Source organism: Colius striatus, chromosome 7, assembly GCF_028858725.1.
Source record: "Colius striatus isolate bColStr4 chromosome 7, bColStr4.1.hap1, whole genome shotgun sequence".
In the NCBI taxonomy this organism is placed as follows: Eukaryota; Metazoa; Chordata; class Aves; order Coliiformes; family Coliidae; genus Colius; species Colius striatus.
The window spans coordinates 40,691,591-40,711,057 of NC_084765.1; the positions used below are offsets into that span (position 1 = coordinate 40,691,591).

General features: G+C 64.0%; 4 protein-coding genes across 4 annotated transcripts; 2 read left to right on the forward strand and 2 right to left on the reverse strand.

Moving 5' to 3' along the window:
- The first annotated feature begins 2,598 nt into the window (after positions 1 to 2,598).
- Positions 2,599 to 4,090, forward strand: LOC133625809 (mesoderm posterior protein 1-like). The gene is made up of 2 exons (XM_062000277.1): positions 2,599 to 3,566; positions 3,863 to 4,090. Exons 1-2 carry the CDS (start codon positions 2,658 to 2,660, stop codon positions 3,923 to 3,925), a joined length of 972 nt encoding a protein of 323 aa, XP_061856261.1. The 5' UTR covers positions 2,599 to 2,657; the 3' UTR covers positions 3,926 to 4,090.
- A 1,262-nt stretch (positions 4,091 to 5,352) lies between these two features.
- On the forward strand, positions 5,353 to 7,275 carry LOC133625800 (gonadotropin-releasing hormone II receptor-like). Its single transcript, XM_062000167.1, has 4 exons — positions 5,353 to 5,395; positions 5,720 to 6,273; positions 6,425 to 6,629; positions 6,821 to 7,275. The coding sequence occupies exons 1-4, from the start codon at positions 5,353 to 5,355 to the stop codon at positions 7,273 to 7,275; spliced, it is 1,257 nt and encodes a 418-aa protein (XP_061856151.1).
- A 1,316-nt stretch (positions 7,276 to 8,591) lies between these two features.
- On the reverse strand, positions 8,592 to 11,304 carry TMED3 (transmembrane p24 trafficking protein 3). Its single transcript, XM_010204046.2, has 3 exons — positions 11,116 to 11,304; positions 10,346 to 10,594; positions 8,592 to 9,848 (listed from the first exon to the last, which is right to left on the reverse strand). Exons 1-3 carry the CDS (start codon positions 11,302 to 11,304, stop codon positions 9,612 to 9,614), a joined length of 675 nt encoding a protein of 224 aa, XP_010202348.2. The 3' UTR covers positions 8,592 to 9,611.
- Positions 11,305 to 12,902: 1,598 nt separating this feature from the next.
- On the reverse strand, positions 12,903 to 14,583 carry ANKRD34C (ankyrin repeat domain 34C). The gene has a single exon (XM_010203688.2). It carries the CDS (start codon positions 14,504 to 14,506, stop codon positions 12,956 to 12,958), a length of 1,551 nt encoding a protein of 516 aa, XP_010201990.2. The 5' UTR covers positions 14,507 to 14,583; the 3' UTR covers positions 12,903 to 12,955.
- Positions 14,584 to 19,467: the final 4,884 nt, after the last annotated feature.

Genomic DNA, 19,467 nt, shown 5'->3' on the forward strand with positions numbered 1-19,467 from the left:
TGTGAGGACTCACTGGGCTGTGCCCCCCTGCATAGAGCTGAGGCTCTCCGTGCTGCTTGTCCAGCTGGTCCAGACTCCAGATGGGGGGTAGGAGTCCTCAAGGCAGTGGGCAGCACCTTGGTAGGCTGCCAAGCTCTTTAGGATGCTCCAAGGCACAGGATCCTGCATGCATGTATGGGCCGGGGGACACAGCAGGAGCAGTGGAGAGGCAGTAAAGTGTCCTGGGAATGGCCTGGCAGGAACCCCTCAGCAGAAGAGCTGGCTGCTCCTTGGGACACAGGTCTGAGCCGAGCACTGACTGTCTGGAGAGGAATTGGCTGTTGGCACCATTGGGAGCCCTGTGGCTCTGCTGCCAAGCTCCATTATAGTGCCCTCACCACACCTGCCCTGTGGTCCTGTGCCCGCAACACATGGACATGGGCTGGAAGGAAGAGAAGGCCCCCACCTCCCCTGAGGGATGGGGAGCTGTGGGCTCTCCCTCGGTGGGGCTCTGACCCTATGGCCAGCGCTGTCATGGCCCAGCCGTGCTCCAGCACTTGTCTAAACACAGAGAGAGGTGGGAAGAGGCTGCTCAGCAGGGCCGCAGAACTCATTAACCAGGAGCTCATCAGCTAATGAGACCCAGGAGGGGGCCTGGGAATGGAGGGGAGTGGAGCTAGGGCAGTGCTGAGCGGCATTGGGGTGGGGGGGGTTATGCCCTAGGCTGTGCTGATGGGTGCAGAGCACCCTGCAATGCTCCTGAGGCTGGGCTGCTGCTGGACCCCTGCTGCAGCCCCCCCAGCCCAGAGGGGCCTTGGGACATGTGTGCACCCAGAGCTGTGCTGTGGGTCCTGGTTGGCATCGATACCCTCAGACCTTGTCCAGGGCGTTTCCTCCAGTGACAGGGATGGGGAGATTAACAGCAGCAAGCTCTGCTGTTTTTGTGCCATGTCTGCAGTGCCCACAGGGACACAATGGCCAGTTCTGATGCCAACTTCCTCATGGTGCCTGGCAGGCCGTGTGGGTGCCAGGAGCAGGGCTCGTCTGGGGTGCAGAGGTGATGTCTTGGGTGCCCATAGCTCTGAGCAGCACTGGGGCTGGGTGCCATGGCATGCTCACGGTCAGGACTCATCCCCACGGCCCTGGTACTACTGAATGCCCAGGGCCCTGTGGCACTCACACAATGAGGCTCTGAAATGCTAGCAATGCCCGTGCCCTGGCAGTGCCCCTGCTCAGGCTCCTGGCAGAGCCAGGGCATGTGGAGCTGCCATGGGGCTGAGCAGCGTGCCCAGCCCTGGTAGGGATGGCAGGAGCACTCAGTCGGTGGTGGGTGATGAGCAGGATTTGTCCTGTCACTGCCGTGTCGTGGCATTGCCAAGGAAAACTGAACAAGCTTCATGTGACTGCTGGGAAACACGAGCCCGTGAGCAACTGGGTGCTGGCTCAGCTGCCAGTCACCAGCGTTTCCCTGGGGAGGGACTGGCCCTGCACCCACTGCCCCTGCCGTGCCCTGTGTCCCGGCTCTGTGCCCCCTGTGCCCCCTGCCCGGCTCTGGGGCTGATACTTGACATCGTGGTAGCCTGTGCACCCCCGTAGTGGGGGTCCTATGCACACTCAGTATGGAGGGTCCCGTGCCCAGTGCCATGCCCTGCCTCGGGGCTGTACACACCCGGTTTGGGGGTCCCGTGCCCACTGCCGTACCCCCAGGCTGTGTTCGTCGCCGTCCGGGGTCCCGTACCCCGCGGGGCTTTGCGGCGGGGGCGGATTGTGCCAGCGCCGGTGCCGATGCCGCGGCCCCCCGCCCGCTGCCTGATGGCTTTTCCTTCCCTCGGCGGGGACAGGTTTCCCTGGAAACCTTCGCACCCGTCGGCACCGACACCTGAGGGGCCTGGGAACGCGGCGGGGGGGCCCCTCCCAGCCCCGCCCCCGGGGGCGCCCGCCGGCACCGGGCAGCGGCCGCGGCTCCGCGCCGGGGCCCGACGGGGGGGGCCGGGGGCGCGGCGGGGGCAGCGTGAAACACCATTAGCGGGGGCTGCGGGGCGCCTGCGGCGGGGGGGCACCGCGCGGGGGCCGTGTCCCGCGGGTCCGCCTCGGGCTCCGGGGATGCCCGGCCGGGGCTGCGCTGCGTGGGGAGAAGGGGAGACAGGGACAGGCTGCGTGGGGAAAGAGAGGGGGACACGGACACTGCAGCCCCTGCTGCAGCCCCACAGCAGTACCCCCTTAAACCCCCTCTGCAGCCCCTCAGCAGTACCCCCTTGAAGCCCCCTCTGCAGCCCCACAGCAGTACCCCCTTAAACCCCCTCTGCAGCCCCACAGCAGTACCCCCTTAAACCCCCTCTGCAGCCCCTCAGCAGTACCCCCTTGAAGCCCCCTCTGCAGCCCCACAGCAGTACCCTCTTGCAGCCCCCACTGCAGCCCCATTGCAGCCCTGTGTGTTGCCAAGGCCTGTGGCCAGGATAGTGCTAGGGAGGTGAGGGCTGCTGGGGGTGGGCAGCACCAAGCACCTCACACTGCTGGGGTAAAATTTGTCACCCACGTGTTCAAAGCTGGCTGCCCCAGTCCCCCCCGCCACGGGCCTTTGAAGTGCTGCTGGTGCCGGCCACGAAGGTGCCACTTCACACCTCCAGCCCTGCATAAAGCTGCAGCGGCTGGGGGACCCGGCACTCAGCCACACAGCCATGGCTCACTCAGCAGCCCCCGGCCTCGCGCTCCCCACCACGGCTCTGCTGCAGGACTGGGGCTGCCACGGACCCCCGGACCCCGAGGGCTACAGCAGCAGCTCACCCGCACCTTCGCCTGACTCCTGCGGCCTCTCGTCTCCCACCACGGCCCGGGGGTCCTGCCACGGCCTCACCACCCCTCGCCTGCGGAGTGGCTCCGGGGGCAGGAAGGGGGTCCGGGGCGCGGGGGGCGCGGGGGGCCCGCGGCGGAGCGCCAGCGAGCGGGAGAAGCTGCGGATGCGGCGGCTGGCACAGGCCCTGCTGCGGCTGCGGCACTACCTGCCGCCCGCGCTGGCCCCCGCCGGGCAGAGCCTCACCAAGATCGAGACCCTGCGCCTCGCCATCCGCTACATCGCCCACCTCTCGGCCCTGCTGGGGCTCAGCGAGGAGGCGCTGGCCCGGAGGCGGGGGGAGAACTCCCGGCACTGCCCCCTCTGCCCCCAGGGCCTGGGGTGCTGCCAGCCCCCGGCCCCCCGCCTGCACCCGCCACCTCCGGCCCCGCGGGATGCTTTGTCCCCCGGCACTGTGGGCTGGGGGTCGCCTCTCGTGGTGGGGACCCCCTCGGAGCTGCATGGGGCCTTTGACATGGGGCCTGGGACCTGGGGGTCACCCCCCTGTGTCCCTGCAGTGGGAACCCCCCCAGAGGTGCTTGTGGTTCCCGACATGCAGACGGGGACCTGGGGGTCACCCCCCTACATCCCTGCAGTGGAGACCCCCCCGGAGCTGCACAGTGCCACGGCCTCTACCACGTCCTCCTGGCCTTCCCCTCCTCACTGCGCAGGAGCCCCCCCAGATCTGCCTGAAGACCCCCTTCTGGCTGCAGGGCTGATGCTGCCGGAGTTCGTGGATGCAGCAGTGGTCACGCAGGTACGTGCGCTGGCAGGGCTGGGAGGAACTGAGAGCTGCACCCCCTCTCCTTGCAGCTGGTGTATGGGAATCCCTCAGCTGCTCCTGTCCTTCCCTGTGCCACCCTCCCTCCTGTTTGTTGGGGTCCCCTCAGCTGGGACCCGGAGGCTGTGGTCTTTCCCCTGACCAGGAACCCTCCTGACTGGTGGGATCTCTCAGCCTCTATTCCTGCAACCCCCTCGGGACCCCCGGCCCTGCCCTGCACCCCTGCCCTGTCTGGGTGCTGTCTCACACATGCTCTGCTCTGCTTTCCCCAGGACCTCTCTGCAGACCTGCTCTCGCTCTTGGAGGCTCTGCTCCCGCCGCAGCCCCAGGACTGACCCACACCAGCCCTCAGCTCGCCGGAGCTGCCGGTGCCACGCAGACCCACAACACAGCGTCCAGACACCTGCACCTCGGGGGACATGTGTGTCCCCTCGGACAGCTGAGAGGGGAGTGAGCTGCCTCTCCTGTGAGCCTGGAGCTGTCCTGAACGTGCTGGAGTTGCTGCGACTGTAAATAATAAACCCTTGTTTCCCTCTGCCTGTCACCATGTGGCTGCTCCTGCCGCGGGAATCGGCTGTGGGAAGGGGTTCAGCGTGCCTGGGCCACCACTTCGGCTCCGGGCATGGGTTTGTTGGTAGGAGAGGATGGCAGAGCTGCAGCAGGGCAGCCCACAGGCATCGTGCTCCACCGAGGGTGGGCAAGGACTCTGGCACAAGCCCACCGGGCTGGGGACCGCAGGCAGCTGTGGGGTGGCTGCTCAGCATCTGGGAAAGCAATAGCAGGAAGGTATCAGGAGAGACACCTCCTGTCCCAGGGCCCAGCCCCCAACTGGGAAGGGGTGGGGGTCACCAGCTCCCTCTGGGTCTGGTCCTGGGTTTTGGTGAGGGCTGAGTATTGTTCTCCCCAACTCCCCGTGCTGGTGCCCGGGGGACCTCCCCCTTGCAGGGTGTTATGTGGGTGCTTGAGGTCCAGCAACGGGGTCAGGGCTGGATGTAGGGCTGGGGCTGACACCACCAGGCTGGAGACCCAGGCTCTGGAGAGGGGAGCTGGCAGCTGAGTGCTAATGAGCCAGGGGCTTTCTCCACCCACTCCGGGGGCTCTGGGGCAGGGGGTCTGCAGGGCTAATGAGCCCCACTTATCTGTGAAATGACTTGCTAATAACGTTAATTCCCTCTGCCTGGGGGATGAAGCCTTTGAGATGCAAAGCAGCCCCTGGAGCTGCAGCTCCTCCCCCAGCCAAGGCTCCAGAGACTTGGGGCCACAGCTCTGACCAGGGAGGATCTGCTTTTGTGTGCCTCAGTGCTCAGCCCTGGCAGCAGCAGATCGGGTCCTGGAGAGAGTCCTTCCCTGGGCTGTGGCACGCTCGGGCTGGGAAATCCCCCACAGCTGCATGTGCACGGGGATGTGTGTGTATGTGCACTGATGGGAGCGTGTGTGCATTTCAGCCCCTGTGTGAGTGTGTGTGTTTGTGTGTGTGAGCACTGAGCATGCTGACATGTCTGTGAGGGTGTGGGCCGCGCGGGGGTGAAGGACCGAGCCGTTCCGAGTGGGCTGGATACGTCAAGGAGCAACCTGAGCTACCAAGGGCATCCCGCCAGCTGCCTGCCAAGTGTGGGCCAGCAGCCAGCACGGAGGTGGCCACAGGTACCTGCCCTGCTCCCTCTGTCCCCCTGAGCCCTGCTGGCTCAGTGACACTGGGCACGGTGTGGATGCAGGAGCCCTCGGTGAGCAGAGCCGGCAGCGTGTGAGTGGTGGCCCCAGCATGGCCCGGCTGGGTGGTGCTGGGCAGGACACCCTGGCTGGAGGTGAGATGGGGAGCAGCAGGGTGTTTGGTTGCCCAGGGGCTGGGGTCAGCTGAGTCTATCTCCCTTTGTCCTGCCTGGTGCCAAGGGTGCATAGGTCTATGGAGTGGGGGGACTCTGGGTGCTGCTGGGGACTCTGGGAGCAGTGGAGATGCAGAGAGCACTTGAGGAGGGGAAGCAGCGAGCTAGGGTAGGGGTGCTGGCACCGTGGCCCTGGTAGGGAGCTGGGCTCCAGGCAATGGGACCTTCTACTGAGCGTGGCCTCAGAGCCCCCAGCCCAGGACCCCCTCTGTCAGGCTGTTGCTACCCATCTGCCTGTCACGGCAGGAGGGGGTCATGTGGACCCAGGTCCCGTGGCAGTGAACACCAGCGCAGAGCCCCCCGGCAGCCTGTCCCCCCCAGCATGGGGCTGCGCCTGGAGCCCCCCGGCCGAGGGCAGTGAGGAGCCCCTGCAGCTGCCCACCTTCTCCCCCGCCGCCCAGGCCCGCGTGGCCGTCACCTTCGCCCTGTTTGCCCTCTCTGCCGGCTGCAACCTGGCGGTGCTGCGAGCGGCGGGCAGCCGGCGCGGTGGCCGACGCTGCCACATCCGCCTGCTGCTGCGGCACCTGGCTGCTGCCGACCTGCTGCTCACCGTGGCCGTGATGCCGCTGGACGCCGTCTGGAACATCACGCTGCAGTGGCGGGCGGGCGACCTGGCCTGCCGCCTGCTCATGTACCTGCGGCTGCTGGCCATGTACGCCTCCGCCTTCGTCACCGTCGTCATCAGCCTGGACCGCCAGGCCGCCATCCTGCGCCCGCTGGCCATCGCCCGCGCCCGCCGCAGGAACCGCGCCATGCTCCGCGGCGCCTGGCTCCTCAGCGCTGGGCTCTCGCTGCCGCAGGTACCTGTCCCGCGGCTCCTCTTGCGCCTCGTGCCCCACGCAGATGCCCCCCGGCCGCTGTGCTGATGGGGCTGCTCCCGAGGCTGGTGCTGCCTCCTCACCCCGTGGCTCCGGGGAGGGGGCTGCTGTCCCAACCTCTCTCTGCCTCCAGCTCTTCCTCTTCCGCACCGTCACCCTCCGCCCCCCACACAACTTCACCCAGTGCACGACGCGGGGCAGCTTCCCCCAGCCCTGGCACGAGACCCTCTATAACATGCTGGGCTTCACCTGCCTGTTCCTGCTGCCGCTGCTCATCATGGTCTGCTGCTACGCACGCATCCTCCTCGAGATCTCGCGGCGCATGGGCTCCAGCCTCTGTGAGTGCCTGAGCGCTGGGCTTCTACATCCCCGTGCCCGGGGGCATTCACAGAGACCCTGGGATGGAGGGAGCAGCAGGGAGCCCTGGCTGGGTTGGTGAGGGGACCCTGCAGCCCTTCCTCAGGGCATGGGGTCCCTGTCTCAGCCAAGTGGTTCAGCACCCCCCGCTCACGTGCCGTGCCCTCTGCAGTCTCCTCTCGGGACATGTCACTGCGGTGCTCCAGCAACAACATCCCGCGGGCACGGCTGCGCATGCTGAAGATGAGCCTGGTCATCGTCTCCTCCTTCATCCTCTGCTGGACCCCCTACTACCTGCTGGGGCTGTGGTACTGGTTCTGCCCACGGGCCATGGAGAAGAAGGTTTCACCGGCCCTCACCCACATCCTCTTCATTTTTGGCCTCTTCAACGCGTGCCTGGACCCCATCACCTATGGACTCTTCACCATCCCGTTGCGGAGGGGCTGGGGCTGCCCCTGCGGGCACGTCCCGGAGCCGCAGCCGCCCTCCCCGGCCACTGGCTCCTTCCGCTGCTCGGCCTCCTCGCTGCCGTCCCAGCGGGGTGTCCCTGGGGTGCGGGGACAGCGGGGACCTGCCAGGCTGGGGCTGCCCACCGGGGCTGGCTCCTGCCAGAGCAGCTCCCTGTGAGACAGGACTCAGCCTGCAGTGCTCTGCAGGCACTGAGTCTGTGTTGGAGGTAGAGGAGACGAGGAGCAGGACAGCAAGGGCAAGAGGGATGTTGCAGGGACAGGGTCATGGCTGCTCTTTTCCTGCACCCCAAAGTGCCTCTGCGGAGCTGGTGGGGGCATCCCCTCGCTGCTCTCTCCCCTCTCTGCGCCCATCAAGCTTTGCACAGCTGCTGGAGCTGAGCCTGGCACAGCAATAAAGTGTCCTGTGACCACCTCCTGTCCTGCCTGTGTCCCCACTGCCAGTGCTGCAGGGGAACCCTGACCCACTGTCCCTGAAGGATGCTGGTCCAGAGCTGGTCCTGGCTGCTGCAGTGCCCACTGCAGGGTGGTCCCAGGGTTCCCAGGGAGAGGCAGCTTCAAGGACACCTGTCTCACATGCTGTCCCACAGCTGGGTGCTGCCCACGCTGCAGGGCTGTTTGTTGCCATGGGCTCCTGGCCCTAGGAGAAGACAGACCTGGTCCCCACCGGCACTGCAGATCTGGCAGCAGTCCCAGGGCCCTGTGCTGCCTGCAGCAACCCTGCTCCCATCAGCAGCTCTTGGCTCCTGCTGAAGGTCGTTGCGAGGCACAGGGGCACAGTAGCTCCTGGCTGCGTGGCAACCGCCCCAAGGCCAGCACTGCTGGGGAGCTGGGGATGGGGCTGCAGCCCTGGGCCTGTGCATGCCTGAACCCCTCACTCACCCCCTTGCATCATGTGCAATGCCCAGGGTGAGGGATGGCTCATGGGAATGGTCCTGGCATGCCACTGGCATTGGGGAAGGGTGGCTGGCAGAGCTGGGGTTTGCCATGGCAGAAACATGAGCCTGACTCCAGACAGCGCCTGCCTGGGCTCCAGCTTTGCTGAGTGGGTCACAGGGCTTCTTCACCCTGTCAGTTTCTACTGCAAGCCAGGAGCTGTCACACAGAGGTGCCTGTAGCCCCAGGGAAGTCCCTGCTGCCAGCACAGTGGCCATGTCAGCGGGGGCACAGCTGGGAGAGCTGCTCCTGCTCTCAGCCTCTCCCTGGCTCTGGCACTGGGTCCTGTGCCAGGAGCTGGCTCAGCAGGGGCTGTGGCAACTGCCTGCACCAAAACATTTCCTCTCAGACAGGGGTCTGCCAAGGGCCAGGGGAAGACTGGCATCACCCCAGCAGATGATGGGCTGGTCTGCAGAGCACTGTGGGGGCCGAGTGCCTGAGGCAGCAGGCAGAGGTAGGGCCAGGCCAGCCAGCGTGGCAGCCTGTGTCTGTCCCTGGCTGCCCCTCCCAGCAGCGGTGCCCAAGAACGGCAGCGCAAACCACGCTCACAGGGCTTTATTGTCAAGTGCCAAAGTAAAATGCCAGTGGTTCTGCTCCTGCTCTGGAGGGCTGGCGGCGGCTGATGGGCTGCGCTTGTGGGAGGTCTCTGCTTTGTGGGGCTCCAGGGAATGGGGACCCAGACCCAGGGGTGCTGGGGGTCCTCACTGCTGCTGGGGTAGGATGGGGCTTCCTCTGCTAGGCAGAGCTGTGCTCACCTCAGCTGTCTGCTGTGCTCAGTGGGATGTGCAGGGGGCCAAGCCCCAGGCATGGACTCCAGTAAGTATGAAAATACCATCTTGCACAGGGCATGCTGTATGCCTCTGTGGCACAGAAAGGCCTGGGAAATGCTTTGCTGTGACAACAGGGACTTGCAATAGAAACCACCAAGAAAAAAGCCCTGCACAGAGCCCCGCACCTCTGCTTTCGAGCCAGCGGCTCATGGGATGCTGCTGATGGCTTTGGCCCTGCCGTGGGATAAAAAGGGGAGCTGGGCTCACTCCTCTGCCTGCACAGGGCAGCTCTCTTCTGGGTTAACAGCCCTTGGCTGGGGGCAGGAGTGCTGGGAAGGTGGGTGCTGGGTGAGTCAGCGCTGCCTCGTGCCCTTGCTGGCCTGGGCAGAGCCCCTGCCCCGCTGGGCAGCACGTGGCCATGCTGGGTGCCGGGCTGCACGCTGCAGTCACATCAGCTCTGAAGGTGTACTGGGCATCTGACAAGGTGGGCAGTGTGGATGCCAAACCTCAGCACACCCACCCATTTTCCCACTAGAGCTGGTGAGCAGGGACAGCCCAGCAGGGTGAAGGGATGGGGATGCAGGGCAGGCAGAGGCGAAGCGGGAGGTGAGGCTGGGGGGGATCAGCTGGGGGATGCTCCTGCTTGGGTAACCATTTTCCACCTGGCTCAGCAGCGTCATGTCATCCCCTGCTCCCCCCCAGCCACCTCCCCATGGCAGCATCTTGTGAAACCCAGAGTAAGGCACGAGGCAGGAGGAGGCCGCCTGCCCGCTCCCCGGCAGCCGTGGCTCTAGGTGCTGGCCCTGCCGCTGCCGGCTCTCTTCTCGGTGAAGAAGCTTTTGAGCAGCAGCACTTGCCCAATGCTGACCACGAAGAGGATCAGGGTTTCTCCGACCGACCAGTACGAGACACGTCCGTTGAGGTCTTCGGCTCTGCTCCGGTCCTGCGCTTCCCGCAGGCGATAGTGAGTCTGGGAGTCGATCACCGTCTTCAGAGCCTCGTGGATGGTGACACAGGCAGACTCCATCTGGGGAGATAAGCATGCTCCATCACTCCTGGCACAGCACAGCTTGTGCCCAAGGGAGATGGGGACCACGATGGGACACCCAAGAGCAGGATGGGGCACCCTGTGCTGATGGGTCTCTGCCAGCCCCCACCCTCGAGCAGTTCTGCTTGGTGTGGTGGAGGGAGCCCACTGTGAACCCCAGGGCATGACCACGAGCCCTGCCAAGGCACTGGGGTCCCAGACCAGGGTGCAGCCATCCCTGTGGGCTCACGCCAAGGTATGGCAGAGCCTTGCTGCGCTTCCCTTGCGTGGAATGGCAACTGGGTGCTCAGGCAGGGGGAGGTTCAGACCCAGCACAGCCCTCCCTGTCCCTGCACGTTGTCTCCTGCACACCGCGGGGCAGTTGGCTGGCGGTTGGCACTTCTGCATTTGGCAGAAGGGAAGGGGAAGGAGCCCCCAACCGCCGTCCCAGGGGGCTGTGGCAAGATCAACCCCTACAGCAGCAGGCACTGACCCACCTGTGTCAGGGCGGTGACACGGTTGCTCATGTCGGGCAGGATCGGTGGCTCGTCGCCCACCTGGAAGTCGAAGTAGACTGTTTTGTGGGAGAAGGTGGAGAACTCGTTGCTGAAGCAGAAGGTGTAGACACCCTTGACTTCGGTGCGGTGCGGGAAGCTGTCATACTGCTTCTTGGTCTCCTTGTAGATCATCTTGCCGTTGGGGTCCTCCACGTAGCAGTCCACGTCATAGTGGCCCCCACTGATCACCTGTGCAAAGAGATACAAGTGGCACTTGCCATCCACCTGGCAAGAGCTTCCCCCACTGGAAAGAGCAGCTCTGCCCGGCCCCATGCCTGTGTTCACAGCCCTGCCCTCACAGCAGGCATCATGCCATGGCTGGCTGCCACGGGACACGGGCCCAAGCTGTGGCTGAGACCCACAGTGCCAGCAGTTCAGTTGAGTGCTTGGACAGGGGAACAGCCCTGATGGCTGGGTCAGGGGTTTCCCTGGCTGCTGCGGGTGCATCCCAGCACAGGCTCCAAGGTGGGCACTGCTGGGCAGGGTCCAGGGCTGAGAATGTCTCCCAGAGCTGCACGAGGGGGAAGCTAAGGCGTGCGTGGAGGGCTGTAGCTGCAGCCCTGCCTGGGGCATTGCGGGGAACGGCAGGGATGCGCACAGGGGTGCGGGCAGAGGGCGGTGGGCACGGGTAGGGGGTACGAGCAGAGAGCACAGGCACAGGCGGGAGTGCAGGCAGGGGATAAGGACAGGGGGTCTGCGCAGGACAGTACCTGATAGTCCAGCGTGAACTTGAGGCCGCGCTCCAGCTCCTGGTGGAAGCACTGCTTGTCGCTGTCGGGCAGCTCGAAGGTCAGCTCGGTCCCGCCGGCCCGCAGCGCGCACAGCAGCCCCGCCAGCACCAGCGCCCGCACCGCGGCCCCTATCCCGCTCCGAGCCCCGGCTCCCCTCCCGCTGCCCATCCCGCTCCCCATCCCGCTGCCCATCCAGCCCCGCGTCCTCCCGCCGGCGCCGCCCCCGTGACGTGGCGCCCGCCCGGCCCCGGCACCGGCGGCGCTTGCGCTGGGGGCGGCCCCGGGCGCGGCCGCGCTGCGGCACCTCCCGCCGCCGGCACCGGCCCCCCGGCTACCCCAGCGCCGCAGCCCCGGGCTGCCGCGTCCGTGTGCGCCCGGAGCCCGCAGGCCAAGGCTGAGCTCGGTATTAACGCGACGCTCACACCAAGCGAACGGCGTGTCGAGCCGTCATCCCTCGGACCGAGTCCACACACCCCGCAGCGCCCGGTCCCGGCGCCTGGTCGCCCATCGCGGGCTGGAGCCATCGGGTGCTGCTTTAGAAAAGCCTTGACACGAACGAGCGAGACGGTCAGAGATGGACACAAAAGGTGAACTACGGGATTTAAAATTCCACACTCTAAAAGGTACAACAAACATCGGTACAGCGAAAATACATCCGAAATTCGACCTACAGAAAGTATAAACTTTAAGGCTGTAAAAATATAAGCCCGCCCTCGCCCTAAAGAGATGGTTTAGATCTCAAAATGCACTCCCAGACCACATTCCTGTGCGTCTCGGACCCAAAGGCAGGCGGCTTTCTGTGGGAATTGTGCAAAGTTCCGCTACAGCCTGGATAGAGTGTCCGGGGCAGGGAACTGGCTCGTGGAAAGACGATGGAAGGATGGACGGAAGCATGTGCCCGGCTGGCTGAGGCAGGGGCAGAGCCCCGGCAGGGTGAGGCTGCTGCCACTTGCTTGTCAAAGCCACACTGCCCGTGCAAGTGGGTGTCAGGACACGGGAGGCTTCATTGAATGAACCCACAGGAGTTGTGCTCGCTTGGGTTTATACAAGTTTGGGGTACGCTGCAGATCCTTGCTCCTCCTCCTTAGCAGAAGCTTCCCACGCAGACAAGCTGGGAGTGCTCCCTGCCCAGGAATTCGGTGCCTGGGGTTGCTCAGTGCAGTGGGAAATGATCCTGAACCTCGGTTGCTTCTGAGCCAGAAAGAAACCTGTTCCTGATCCAGGCCCACTGAAGGCACCGGGTTGCGGCAGTAATGGCCTTCGCTCAGCCTCTGGAGTTTCCAAGCGCTTGGAAATCTCCGAGGTGGAGAACTGTCTCCCTCTCCTGCACAGCGAGGGTACCAACACATTCTATTGCCAGGGAGAGCGTTTCTGCTCTTCCAACCTGTGCAGCATTAAGCTCCTTCCCCTTCCTGGTAGGCACTTCACAAACACATCAGCCCCGCGGCTCCCTGCTGTGGGGCTCCAGACAGGTTTTATGTGTCAGAACGAGTGGGGTGGAAGAAAAGTGGACTGTAAATAACAAGGATTAAGGGAACAGCAGGCACGCGGAGCCTGACGATCTCAGATGGTCTGGCATCGATCTCTCAGGTAATTACTCCTGGGGAAAAGTCCAGAAGTGAGTGGAGAGCACAAAGGAGATTTCAGCAGTTTGGGCTGGATGCCCAGGCTCTCCCTACAGCTCTGACAAGCAAGAGCAGGAACCTCCCAATGCAGCCCCCCGGCCGAGCTCTGACCCCCACGGCTGCCAGCGCTGCCCCGGGGCCGAGAGGCTGCTCAGTGTGGGAACCATCAGGGACAGCAGTGCTTTGGGACACGGCTACTGGGCCACTATTTCCTCGAAATCGGAGAGCTGCCGCATCTGCTCCGCCTGCATGGAGTGTCTGCGGAGCAGCTTCCTTTTGGCTCTCGGGTCAGCCCGCCTGGGTGAGCTGGGCGCCACGGGCACCAGGGACTTCAAGCCAGCAGCAAGCGGGGAGGGGGTTTTGCTGTTGGAGCCGATGTCGGGGATCGGGGGGTTGGGGTTGACATTCAGAGGGGGCAGATATCCCGGCCGAGTGTGGGAGATGTGGTCCAGCAGCAGGGTCCCCGAGCCTCTGCGCTCCAGCAAACCGGGCGGCCGGCGCTGGAGGGGCCCAGGCGATGCGCCATCCAGGGACTCCCGCGAGCCGCCCAGCAGGGCCAAGTGGGACCCGCTCAGCTTCCTCCTCTCCGACGGCACCTTCCCCGCCTCGGCCGCGCCGGGGATGCCGGAGAGCTGCGGCTCGCCGTCGTAGTGCTCGGCGCTCAGCCTCCGCCAGCGCAGCGCGTCCATCGCCGCGCTGCCGACGCTCTCCGGCTCCTCGGGGACCGTGCTCCTGCGGGGCAGGCGCTGGTGGGCCCCCTGGCCCTTCTCGTAGGCTGCTTTCCTCGCTGGCGGCGTCCGCACAGCCTGCTCGTCTACTGGGGGGAAGAGAGCGGGGTCCTTGCTCTTGCTGCTGCCGCTGCGGGTGAGAGGAGCCTTTTTGCAGAGCGAGAGGTCGCCGATGCCCATGATCGCCTCGTCGTCCGCACGGAGCCGCGTGTCGTCGCGGTGTGTGGACGCCGCCAGCACCGAGGGCGCCACCAGACCCCAGGGCTCCGAGCGCAGCCGCTTCAGCTGGGGCAGGCGGGCTCTGTGTGCCTGGCCGGCTCTGCGGCCCGGGGACGGCGGCTCGTCAGCAGCCCCGGCAGAGGGGCTGTCCACACAGCTCGACGGCAGCGGGACGAAGCTGCCACTCTCCTTCTCAACGGGGGAAGGTGTTGAGACAGTTTTTGGGTGGGTGCTGGAGGGTGCTGTGCACACTTTGGGGGGGGCCCTCTCCTTGAACTCCAGCGAGGGTGGAACGTTCAGGTACTGCTTGGTGGCCTTGGTGCCGGAGGCCGATTTATCCATGGTGATAATGATCACCTCCTTCCCTTTGGCCTTGCAGGCGTTCAGGAGGTGCTGCAGCACGTCCTTGTCGTCAGCATTGATGGCGTGGACCAGAGCCGATGCTCCCGAGTGGTCTTCCAGGCTGGGGTCGGCCCCGTTCTCCAGCAGCAGGGACACCACATCCCCCCCAGCGCCGCGGATGCAGGCGTGCATGAGCGCCGTCTTCCCAGACTTGTCCTGGATGTTGGGGTCGGCTCTGTTGTCCAGGAGGTACTTCACCATCTTGGCCTTGTTAATGCTCTGCTGGTCGACGTGTTTGGTGATGCAGGCCACCATCAGGGCGGTCTCCCCTTTCTCGTTGCTCTCATTGATGTAAGCCCCCCCCTCCAGCAGCAGGCGGGTCAGCCGCAGCCGGCCGAGCCACACTGCCTTCAGGAGCGAGTTCCCCCCCACCTCCAGCTCTGTCACCTCCTCCATGGCACCGACTGCTGCTTACTGCAGGGCAGAGGCAGTGCTGGCTGGCAGCTGGAGAAGGAACCAGGAAGGAGAGGTGAGGTTTGCTTCTCAGCCCCTGCCCTGCCTTCCTGGGAGTCTTGTGCTTTTGGCACTGCCTCACTGACCACATCCACCCTGCCTCATGCCACCCCAACACCACCCCTCTCCCCGTGTGTGCAACACCACAGCCCCCTGCACCCAGCAGCCTGGGGGGTGCCCGGGGTACATGATGGGCAAGTGGCACTGGAAGGGAAGGATTGTTCTCCTTAGGGATCTTCCTTTATGGCAATGGGCCCACTCAGAAACAGCACCTTTAGAATATGTTGTATCAGCTACAGAACCTTTGCCATTCCCTTCTAGGCATGCCAGAGGACTTGGCTGCCAGGCCCCGAGTGCACTAATTGCCCTTAATTACCCTGACTGGCCTCACCTAAGACACCTACCCACCCTCACTCTGCCCCTGGGCTGGGGGCTCTATTTAAGGGCTGGCCCAGAGCCCCAACCCTGGTCCTGAAGGAAGGTTCCTGAGGCTCCATCCACCCTGCCAGACCAGAATCCTTCATTAGCTGGGACCTCACCTGCCACCGTGCCCTGGCCTCGTGACTGCTACTGACCCCTTGCTGCTTTATCCCTGCCCTGCTGATGAGGTCTTGTCCCTGTCACCCTCAGCCTAGGGCCTGTCTGCCCTCTCAGAGCAGCTCTGCTCTGGCTGCTCCCTGGCAGTACCCATCAGTTCATCTTGCCTCGCTCTTCTGCAGCTCAGTGTGCCCAGCAGCCATGCTGACATTTGCTGGGATGCAGCTGATTTCACCAAGTGCCAGGGAAATTGGAATGGTGCCAATGCTGAGGTGGTTTCCACTGTATCTTCTGGGTCTCTCAGGCTGCAACACAGAGCCCACTGGAGACAGGGTGAGCATCTCCCATGGCTTCCTGGGCTGGGGCCACGACCTTTGCTTCCTCACTGCTGAAGGAAATGTGAAGCAGCTGCAGTCATGCTGCCTGTAACCCCACACTGCTTCATGCTGGTGTGAGCGGCTCGTGGAGGAGAGTGCTGTAAGACTAGCTTCCACTCACAGCCATCCCTGCAGCAGGGCTGTCTCAAGAGGATCAACAGGCATCATCTCTGCAGGCCAGTGCTTCCCTGGCATGAGCTGGCTCTGGAAAATTTAGCCAGGTAAGGCTCCTGCACATGGCTCCACAGTCATGATACACAGCCCCAGTGCCCCGCAGCCCCGCTGCCTGCGGGTCCTTGAGGAACAACACTCATCCCCTGCTGCTGTGGGACCTGGTGGGCTCCGTGCACGTGGCAGAGCAGCAGCTCAGAGCTGTGCAGAGGGAGCAGCAGATGCCCAGTGCCATGGAAACACTGCAGAGGCACAGAGCAGACCCTCAGGCAGTGTGGCATGGGCCCCTACCGCCTGCTTGCCCCTTGCTCTATGGGGCCCGTCCACCCGTGGGCAGCAGTTCCCACTCCTCAGGCCGTGCCCAGCCCTCCCCGGGGATGTCCACCCCAGCCCGGCCGAGCCTGCCAGCTCTGCTCCGGGGCTCCTGGCAGCTCCTGCTCGCCGGGAGCCGCCGAAAGCTGCTTCACAGCTCATCCGCCACTCTGCCCTTCCCCGTCCGCCCCTGCCCCGGGGGTGGAACCGACACGGTCGGGATCTGCTGCAAATGCTCGCCCCGGGGGCATCGCCTCGCCCCATGCCCCCCACGGGCACCTCGTTCCCGAGTCGCTCCCCCAAGGGCTCTCGCTCACCTCCATCTCCTCGCCGGGCGCTGCCGGTGCCGCCGGAGGGTCCCAGCCCGGGTCCAGCCTCCCCCTTCTCGCTGCCCGCAGGGTCCGGGCACGCCTGTCCGAGGGGCTGCAGAGACCCCGCGGGATGAACCGGGGCCTCGGCGTCGGTGCCCGCACCCTCCACCCGCCTCACCGGGGCTGTCCCGGTCCCGCTGCCGCCGGCTGCTGCCCGCGGGGCTGGGCGGGGGGTCGGGTATGTGTCCCACCGCCCCCGTGCCCGGCCCGCTACCTGCCGCCCGGTTCCTCGCGCTGGCAGCCGCTGGTGCTGCCTGGTTGCCGGTGCCCGGTGCGGGGCTGCCCCGGCGCTCCGGGCGGCTGCGTCACCCGCCGCCGCCCGCCCGCTCCCGCCCGGCCCACGCCGGGGCTGCGGAGGGGGGCGGCGGCGCGTCCGCCCGCGGGCGGGTGCGGGGGGCGGCGGGCCGGGGGTGTGCGTGTGCGGAGGGTGCGGGTCCGGGTCGCTGCCTGCCTGCGGGGGGGCAGGGGAGGGTGTCCGTGTGCGTATGTCCGTGTGCGGGCGGCTGGGAGCGTCCGTGCCCACACGTGCGTGGGTGCGTGTGCGGGGTGGGGGAGGCTGTGTGTGTGTGTGTGGGGTGAGTGTAGGTGTGTGTCCGTGGATGTGAGGGTGTGTGCACACGTCGGAAGTGCCGGTGTCCATGGCGGTGTGCGGGGTGGGGGTGGGGATGTCCGTGTGTGCCCCTCCGTGAGGGGTGTGCTGGGTGCCTGTCCGTGGGCATGTGCTGTAGGGCTGCATCGCTGTGTGTGTGTGCCCACGTCCCCGTGCCCTGGTGTGTGTCTATCTGCACAGGTGCCTATGTGCAAGGATGTGCCTGCATCCCTGGGGGTCTGCATGCCTATGTGTGGGGGGGATCTGTGCCACATATATTTCCCGGTTCCCATCTGTGCCCAAGGCTCCCAACCTCTCAACTGGGCCAAAAACTGCTTTCCTGCAGTCTCCAGCCTGGTTTGTGCCAGGGCTGCTGAGATCAGCCTCGAGAAGCAGCCCTGGAAGAAACAGGTGATTGGGGGGGGAATGATCCCAAAAGCCCCACAAGCCCCATTCCTCATAGCTCTGTGATTTAGCTGCTGCCTGTAACAACAGTGTTTATCATAATGCTCTCCTAGATTAGATTGACATTAGGGGAAATTTCTCCTGCGATCACTAAAATGTAACCAAAAATTGCAACCTTCTTTGTTAAACGGTGACGATGACAATAACAACTGGAGCTAGCAGAGAAACGGAGTGGGTCTTGTTACATTAGTGAGCATTCAGGAAAACCTCATGGCAGCTTTGTCACTGACTCCAGCAACGCAGAGGCTTCTCAGCAGCTTGCTAAATTGGCCACACAAGCCCTGAAAATGGATGTGTTTGGCCGTTCATTTTTGGCTGCACGCACGCACACCGGAGTATTTGTAGAAAACCAACCAACCAAACCCAACAGATTTAGAAGCAGACAAGTTGCCTTGGCAGGATGAGCACAGCCTGCCTGGGAGTGGGGGCTTGTTCTCCATCACCAGAGGAAGCCGCTGCAGCATCCCAGTGCCCTGTGCTTGTGCCTGGTCAAGGGGGAAGCTCATATCCCTGGCCTGGGGAGCAGGGGGACAGGCAACGGATAGACAGAGCAAGAGAAAACCGTGGGGGACGAGGGAAGGTCCTGGGGCATGTCAGGGGTAGGTGCAGGGCCATTCCTACCCACCCAGAGGAGTTGGTGCTCCTGCCTCACCAAATGCCTTTTTGTCACTTGGAATTATGCAAGTGTTTGGTAATTTGTAACTCATTTGTGGAGTCACAAAAAGCAGTTGATGATCTGCTCTGCCTTTGCCCTGGGACTTGCAGCTGGGTTGTTGGGGGCAGAGATGAGAAATGGGCTCAAGCAGGTGGAAGCTGGCCCTTGGGTTGGGTGCTCGAGGTTGCCCCATCTCCCACCCCTGGGCTCTACCTGCAGCACCAGGGCTGGCCCAGTCTGCCAGCAGTGTCAGTGCAGGGCTGTCTCAAAATGTGAGGAGCTGCTTGCAGTGTGAGCTGCTGCATGGAGAGAGATGGCTGTGGCTGGACACAGAGCTGCTGAGACCCTGAGTGACACGCAGCCTTCTCCAGACACTCCTCCATAGCTCTCCTCTCAATGAGAGAATCAGCAACAAGTGACTGGGAACTGACACCCCCGACCTTGGAGCAACCCTCCTTCTTCTCTTCTGCTGACTTTGCTGTTCCTGTCCCTTGTCATCCCTCCTCCAGAGCCCTGGTCAGATCCTGCCCGCAGCGCTGGGCTCTATCGCTCGCTGCTCAGATGACCTCGGTGCTGTCAGGGCTGGTCCTGGTTTGAGGGCAGGAATGACCTTTCCTGGCAGATGTTCAGACCTGAGAGTCTGCTTTTCCGCTCCACCAGCCTGAACCCACGAGCTTCCAGGTCCCCGTGGGGTGGGAGATTCCTTGGCTCCATTCCCAGCAGGGAGGGACAGGCATGGCTGTACCAGCTCGGGGTCCCCATGGGCTGTGTGGCTGGCGAGGGGCTGCTGTGCCAGTGCTGGATGCCTGCTGCCAGAGCCTGCCAGGGCTGTGCTGCTGGGGCCATGGCTTGGGGGGCTGTGGGAGAGGGCTGAACGCTGCTGATGATAACCCACCTTCTTACTACACAAATCCTTTCTGTCTCTGCCTTCTGCTTCCTCTTTTGCTGAATAATTCATGACGAGTGATTAATGGAGATGCTCCCCTCCTTCCTCTTTGCACATGATCACAGGTTGTGTTTTTTTCCAGAGCCATTAGTTATTCACAATGATTTGCTGAGTAATGTCTGTGCTGCTCCTGGGCTGTGGTTTGTTCCCTGGCAATTCCCTGTGGGAGCTGGGGGAACCATCCCTGCTCCTGCCCTGCACCAGGGCTCTGGGCACTGCATCCTCGCTGCCAGCTCCAAGTGCAAAGTTCATCTGCTGTGAAAATGAGATGGGGTGATGCACCTAAAATAAGAGATTTTGGTTAAATGGGCAATGGGTTAAATAGGAGATTTGGGGTTGAATGTCGTTGCTTCTCCCTTGGTTTACTGGTGGGGGGAGGGGGGGGCTTGGCTGAACCCAGGGATGTGTAGAGACACCTGGAAAGTGTCATCTGTGTCATCACAGCTTCAACCCTGCTGTTCTTACGGACTGAACGTCTCTG

Coding starts and splice junctions, on each gene's coding strand:
- LOC133625809 (XM_062000277.1), top strand. CDS start 2,658: ATGGCTCACTCAGCAGCCCCCGGCCTCGCGCTCCCCACCACGGCTCTG. Junction 3,567..3,862: donor ATGCAGCAGTGGTCACGCAG/GTACGTGCGCTG, acceptor TGCTTTCCCCAG/GACCTCTCTGCAGACCTGCT.
- LOC133625800 (XM_062000167.1), top strand. CDS start 5,353: ATGGCCCGGCTGGGTGGTGCTGGGCAGGACACCCTGGCTGGAG. Junction 6,274..6,424: donor CTGGGCTCTCGCTGCCGCAG/GTACCTGTCCCG, acceptor CTCTGCCTCCAG/CTCTTCCTCTTCCGCACCGT. Junction 6,630..6,820: donor GCGCATGGGCTCCAGCCTCT/GTGAGTGCCTGA, acceptor TGCCCTCTGCAG/TCTCCTCTCGGGACATGTCA.
- TMED3 (XM_010204046.2), bottom strand. CDS start 11,304: ATGGGCAGCGGGAGGGGAGCCGGGGCTCGGAGCGGGATAGGGGCCGCG. Junction 10,595..11,115: donor AGTTCACGCTGGACTATCAG/GTACTGTCCTGC, acceptor CTCTTTGCACAG/GTGATCAGTGGGGGCCACTA. Junction 9,849..10,345: donor GTGTCACCGCCCTGACACAG/GTGGGTCAGTGC, acceptor TTATCTCCCCAG/ATGGAGTCTGCCTGTGTCAC.
- ANKRD34C (XM_010203688.2), bottom strand. CDS start 14,506: ATGGAGGAGGTGACAGAGCTGGAGGTGGGGGGGAACTCGCTCCTGAAG.